Here is a 6,800-nt window from a genome sequence, read left to right as displayed (position 1 = left end):
AATAGTGAGAATAGTAGGACTAGAGGACACAAGTATAAATTCTGGCACAGTAGGAGTCATCTTCAGCTAAGACAGTTTTATTTTTCTGACAGGGTAGTTGGCCTTTGGAATAGGTTGCCTTCGGATGTTGTAAAGGCAATGTCAGAGTTTAAAATATAATTCTTCGCCAACTGTCAGAATTTAAAGGCTTTTAGTTATATTTCTTAATAGTATAAATAAATACTAGTTGGGCTTAGGATTCCTCCACACTAGGTGTCTGTGGCTTGTTAATGTTAAATTCAATGATGAATAAACAGTATGCACTTCACTTGTTTTCAAAATTATATATATTCAGAACAAGTTAACATATGTACAATAAATTCTTCAACACTATAGATATTATGGACATATCATAAATACTATATATGTAGTTCTCTCCTTCTTGTCAAGTATCCACTTAGGCCTATTCAATTACTTTAGAATTTCAGTTGACAAGCCGAGACATCTTCTCTATTTCTATCGTACTAGTACTCTCTGTGATTCACTTACAATTGTAGTGCTAGTTACTGTAATCATTTGGTCTTCTTTCTTTTGAAGATCCTCTATTCCTTTTGTCAAAGTGCATCACGCTGATTAAATTACTTTAGAACCACACTTTGACAGAATAAAATTATTTTTCTTATCTTCTTTTCTACTGTTAGTTTCACTCTAACATATTAACCATTAGGCCTATGTCAATCATTAAGTCTATCACTTCTACGGTAGTTAACTTCACACCAACTTTATTCTCTTTTGCTATTACCTGTCTGTTGCCTCCCACTCGTCTCATACTATTTATATCATTATCACTTACTCGTCTGCCCACCTTCTATGTTCTTGACGTCAATGAATCATTAACAAAACTTCCTACGTTCACCTGTTTTTAACTCTAATTATAACAAAAACTAAACAATAATAAAAATATTCACTCACTAAAATAAATTAATCACTAATATCTAAACCAAACAGTCTTTTATATCATGACAAGCAGTAAATTATATACTTGATAAGTATATAAATGATAAGGGCTAGCTTCAAGATTTTTTTAAATTATTTTAATTTAGTTTAGAGGATGGAACAGCTGCGAAGGACCAATAGGTCCAACGTTGTCCCAAAATGTTATGTTATGTAATATCCTTCATTAAAGTAAATTGAATTAAACTATTTTATCATGAAAAATGTTTTATCTACAAATTTCATTTAATTTACAAATTATGACATTAGTTATTTAAGCTTTTCTGCAATTAACACAGCCTTTTCTATCCATACAAATATATTTTAGTGAACTATAGTTGTACAGTTGACAAGGTACACTAAATTACTTTCCATAACTACAGACAAAAATGGATATTTACGTAAAGCTAGTTCATCCAGTTTGTTGGCAAGAGATCTTCGAGCTAACTGTAGCTCTTTGTTTTCAGGGTCTTCCAAATCCTTGCGCATCCATTTGTAGGGGCTGATAACACGATCTTCGGGTGTTAATCCTTTAGGTGAAGAGTACAACCTGCAATAGCAAAAATGGGGGGAAAAAATTACAAGAAACACAATAATTGTTTGTATTACATGTAAGAATTTATGTAAAATTATTCGTTAATTGACCATTTGCTACAAGATTAATGTAATGAAAAATGGTTCTGGTCAATCCATCTGTCAAGCCCAAAGTTCAGACTCATTTCAGAAACTTAGGTCAATAAAATCAACTTCCTTTCTTTAGAAATATTCCCTCTTAAGTAGTAACATAAGTCACATCTACAAAACATGGCTGCCTGTAAAGTACATAAAAAACAAACACACTAAATAGCACCAAACAGAATTCCTCACTAATACCTCATAACCTTAAGAAATGTCTGTGATCTGAAACTTCTCTTCAAACATACTTTTCATTGCATATGTACACAGAGAAGCAATTATGTGGACTTGCATTACTTGCCTTTAAGTTTTCAAACATAAATATAATGTTTTTTTAGAGTACACATTCAAAATCATGAAGTGACCAGCATCATATGTCCATAATGTGTCAGTCAAACATGTGTATTTGAGTACCATGCACTTAGGTACAGTATATGACACCAAGCTGTTTAATGTAGCTGTGATAAATTTTACAAAAATAAGCAAGTTTAAATATATATTTTTACAATCATGTTCTAGTTACAGAGAAATGAAATTTTTACTCAAAGAATGTAAAAAACAACCATAAGACTTGAACTTTGTAATTAAAGTTATAGTGTACAGGAACATGAAATTTTCACTATATACATGTGTATCAAACTTCAAGCACATGACTAAATGAATCTTATCTTGCTTATTTTATATTTATCATGTAGTGATATCACAAAACTTTGTGTTTTTGAAACTGTATACTCAAAAGTATGTCATTTCCCGTAACCTAACTCTTAAGAACCTGCAAACACATTTGTATATAGGGAGTGTGTGTGTTTAATAATCTTCAGTAAATATACAAAATTACACAACAGCTTTCAATAACTATGACATCACTGGATATTTTGTAAAAGTATCACACAAAAAGTAAATGTTGGCTCAGATATAATCATGATAGCAAAATTGCTCATCATAATGTATAAAATGTGAATTAAACAACACATTCAATTACATATTACTTATCCACTAAAAAATGAAAAAAGAAATTTAGCAAGTTTATGTAAATTAGTCACAAAAATTATAGCGAAGGAATTCAATTAAAAAAATTTCCAACAACACTTCCTGCTGATTCCCTTAAATCACTGACTAATATGTAGCATGTTTGTGCCATAACAGTATATATGTGTGTATGAAATAATAATCTAAATGACATTTACAACAGATCCTGTCTTTTGATGTAACATTCTAAACAAATTATGTACAAGTTTAACGAGTTACACAAAATAAATCAAGTGTGCAATTATGTTCTTTTTGGTAGCATTTCAGTGTAAAAACAACTGATAGTTTACATATATTCCATAAACAAATCTTTCTTTTATACATGTAAAAGTAGCATATGACTGTTCATTCACAAGATAGCTTACCAAACGAGGAAAAAAATACATTTTCAGTAGCATGATGATTCTAGTTTTATGTAAATGAATGAAAATAGATACAGATAAAACCACAATTGTAGACAATAGGTACACACATACATACATACAAATATATATATTCACTTTTTTATACTTATAAAGAGCCTTTTTAGAAAAATACTTATGAAAATTTCAGAAGCATAAGCATACACATGCAGGTACACAAGAAATGCTTGATGGTTATATGCTTGGCTGGGATGACCATTGTTCACTGTACATACATTAAGCTTGATTGTTGCTGTAATTATAGATGTCAAAGATACATATCCCTCATGTCTAGTGTAATAAAATGTAAATAATTTCTACATATTTACAAGCTGCTGTTTTGTTAATTGCATTTTTTAAACAATGATAACATCAAATATTACACTAAATTCACACATTTTCATTAGTAACTAAAACAACTGAATTTATTCAATGGGTTTCAAAAACAGAGACCAAGTCCTTGGTATGCTTTTGTTATCTGTATGAAAAATGTACATCTACAAAGCCCACCTACTGGCAAGCAGCCAATACTATCTAGTGTTACTAGCTATGAAAACCCCTAGAATCTATTTATTAGATAAAAATCCAATGAACAGTTGAACTAGTTTATCCTATTGAGGGGTTGATAATGTTGTATTTCCAATATATGTGTCCAATGGAACAGTGAACAGAGGGTGTCTGGAGACTTCCTCCACACTTTCACCTACTTCTTAAAACATCTGGTCTGGTAGGTAAATTGTGGAAGCTGCCAGACAACTCTGTTATCAGTAACAGGTACTCCTACATGTACCGAAATGTAGAGAAAAACAACCTGTAGACCTGTACCTGTTATGGTAAACAGCATGAAGAACCAAACACAGTACCAGACTGGTTATGGTAAACTAGTTCACATCTCTCTACTTTTAATGGAATAAATGTATCATCCACTTACTGGTACCCAGGTACCTGTTGAATCATATAACCTGACAGCTCAGACACTATTGAAAATCTTGCTAAACATGTACATGTGATTTGTCTTGCATAGTGTCTTTATATGAACACCATCATTATGTTTATCTGTTTCTTTTTTAAAGAAGCGACATGTTGTGTGTTAAGTTAGTTATACTTCATGAAAGAAAAATAAGACAAAGAGAGAATATTTTTTAATAAAAACAAGTTTTTAACATGTTCAAAGAATCATTCTTATGAATTAAATAATTTTAATATAATGAGAAAGTTTCAGATTTAGTAATAATGGTTTTACAAAGAGGGGTGCTGACAAAATTTTAAGGGATTACATAATACTTTCTTTGAGCATTCCCTGTAACAAATTATTCAGTAATGTCACAGAATAATTTTTTTTAATTATGTTTTCATGCAACAGTTTACTAAACTATTGTATTTCATAGCTTGGATTCTTGGATATTTTTTAAATATAACAATGCTTATTATTGAAACAAAAGCTATTTTTAAATACTTAATTTGAATGTAACAAAAGTTTAAAGGTAATATTAATGGAACAGAAAACTTGGTACATTTACATGTACAGACATAGCTTCTAATATGTTATATTTCTTAGCAGGTGTAACCACTCATAAAAGGTTTACGAAACATTACAGGATCTCGTAACATATTTGCAACAACAAAATTATAGTTATCTGTGTATTTACACAACTATTAAACATTACTTTAACTTCTAAGGCCTGACACAAAAAAAGCAAATAAATATTCATGTGTATTAAATACTATCACAATAAATAAATCTCACTTATTTTGATGTGCATGTGTGCAAAAGCATGCACAGTGTACATATTAATTTGCAAGTTACATTAGTAATAATAAAAAAGAAAAACCCCAATGCTTTAGACAGGTTTACCTGTCTTCATCAGGGTTAAAGGTTGAATGATTCTTTTTACCTAATGAAAAGATGTCCAACTGTTAAATGCACTAGGATTTGTCAGATTTCTGAAAGTGATTTACCAGTTTTTTATCTTATGCATTTTTAATAATCAAATATTAAGATTGTGATGATATCAATAACTGTCATATTTAGAAGCCTATAAGATCACCGAAGTCCAATTATTAATAGCACCTTTATTACTAAACAGGGCCAGCCCACTGAGGCAATCACCTCAGGCCCCACACTTCAGTGGCTGAGTCAATTGTATACTTCTACTATCCAAGCTCGAGAACCTAATCCTGAGTACTCGCATCATGCCCCACACCCTCCTAAAGCCAGCCCTGTTACTAGATACTAGTTAGTAGTTGTAATCACGGAGAAAGATGAATGCACCATCAAGCTCCAAACTCTAGTTGATGACAGCCACAAAACAAAGATCAAATTCAAGTCTAATCCAACAGCTAACACAGAAACAAAAATTAACCAACTCCTCATTAAGCACCAGAAGAGAAACAATCTGATAACTAACACAATAACACAGTACATCCCAGTACAGCCGAGTGACTTAATCAATTAATCGATACAACCAATCACCGATAAGGAGTGATTACGTCAATTAGTATCCCAAAAATAATCAACTAATGAAAAGTAGTGTTTCCCATTATGACCATTTTCAATTATTCCAAAAATAATTAATTGAAATTATAAATAAATTGTCATAGAAATAATTAACCAATCAAAATTAAGGTTTCTGATTGTTACTATTTTTGATTATTCCAACTATCCAAGTAACTGAAATATTTCCATTATGTTTTTTTGTTGTTAAGACAAAGCTACATAAGAGGCTTCTGGACAGTGGCCATTGTGGGTATTTAAACCCAATATTAATAATAATTTTTTTTTAGTTTCATGCTTATTCAGCTTTGAACTAGCATAGTCTGCATGCTGGTAATTTGGGTGGGTAGGTGCTGCTTATAATTTTGGGGTCTTGAGGGAGATTCCCAATGCCACCGGACTTGCTCATCTCGTCTTTGATATAATAAAGCCAATAAGGCTATTTGCCACTGTCACTATTTTGGAGCTGCTGACTAGAAGGAAGGAAACTGGCACACACCAACTCTTTTGCTACTTACTCAATAAAGTGCTCAATAAAATGTAAATTTACTTTTTTAATGTTGTATAAGTAAGTGTGGATCAAGAGGAAGGGTCCAGGGTTCAGAACCCCCTTCATTTTTTTTTTCCAGAAATTAGTAACTATCATTTAAAATTGTGTAGGCAGGCATGGAACTAGAGAGGGATCCAGACATCCATTTCATACGTTTTTTTTTCAGAAGTTAATAAAAAACTACTAGGCATATTTACACCACCAAATAATAACAAGAACAACAACAAGATGTTAGTGTTTATATTTGATTGAACTATTAATTACCACAAAAGCTTTTATGAGGTTTTCTGAAATCAACACACCTGGGGTCTACAGCAATCCAGTTAAGACCTCAGCTAAGAACTGATTATTTCTAAGCTAATACAACAATATGAACATGAGTTAAGCATTGCCAAGGTTCACACCTTCACTTTTTACAAAGAGTATAAGAAAACAAATCTAGACCTTAGAGATTTGTTTTCATCAACATTATGCATATAGACGCTTGATATATTAAGAACTACTGAAATAATAAGTTAAGTAATAATTAATATGTATTTGTTACTTTATAAATTTAATAGATATTTGTTGTTACTCTATTAACTTTTTATGCTTATACTGTGAGGTAAAAACAGCTGCTGCTATGATTTTGTCTGGTTTATGAGCTCGTTGCTGTCCTAATTTAGGATCTTCTTTTTAA

The 6,800-nt window shown here is 31.2% G+C and overlaps 1 protein-coding gene across 1 annotated transcript in view; it reads right to left on the bottom strand.

Moving 5' to 3' along the window:
- Nucleotides 1-6,800, bottom strand: part of LOC106467737 (SLAIN motif-containing protein 2-like) — a 58,609-nt gene that overhangs the window by 37,266 nt on the left and 14,543 nt on the right. Inside the window, exon 2 of the mRNA XM_022396639.1 lies at nucleotides 1,374-1,522. Coding sequence (XP_022252347.1) covers nucleotides 1,374-1,522 — 149 coding nt within the window. The remainder of the gene's footprint in view (nucleotides 1-1,373; nucleotides 1,523-6,800) is intronic.

This window comes from Limulus polyphemus, unplaced genomic scaffold (assembly GCF_000517525.1).
Source record: "Limulus polyphemus unplaced genomic scaffold, Limulus_polyphemus-2.1.2 Scaffold83, whole genome shotgun sequence".
Taxonomy (NCBI): domain Eukaryota; kingdom Metazoa; phylum Arthropoda; class Merostomata; order Xiphosura; family Limulidae; genus Limulus; species Limulus polyphemus.
This window is presented reverse-complemented; position numbering and strand designations above follow the sequence as displayed.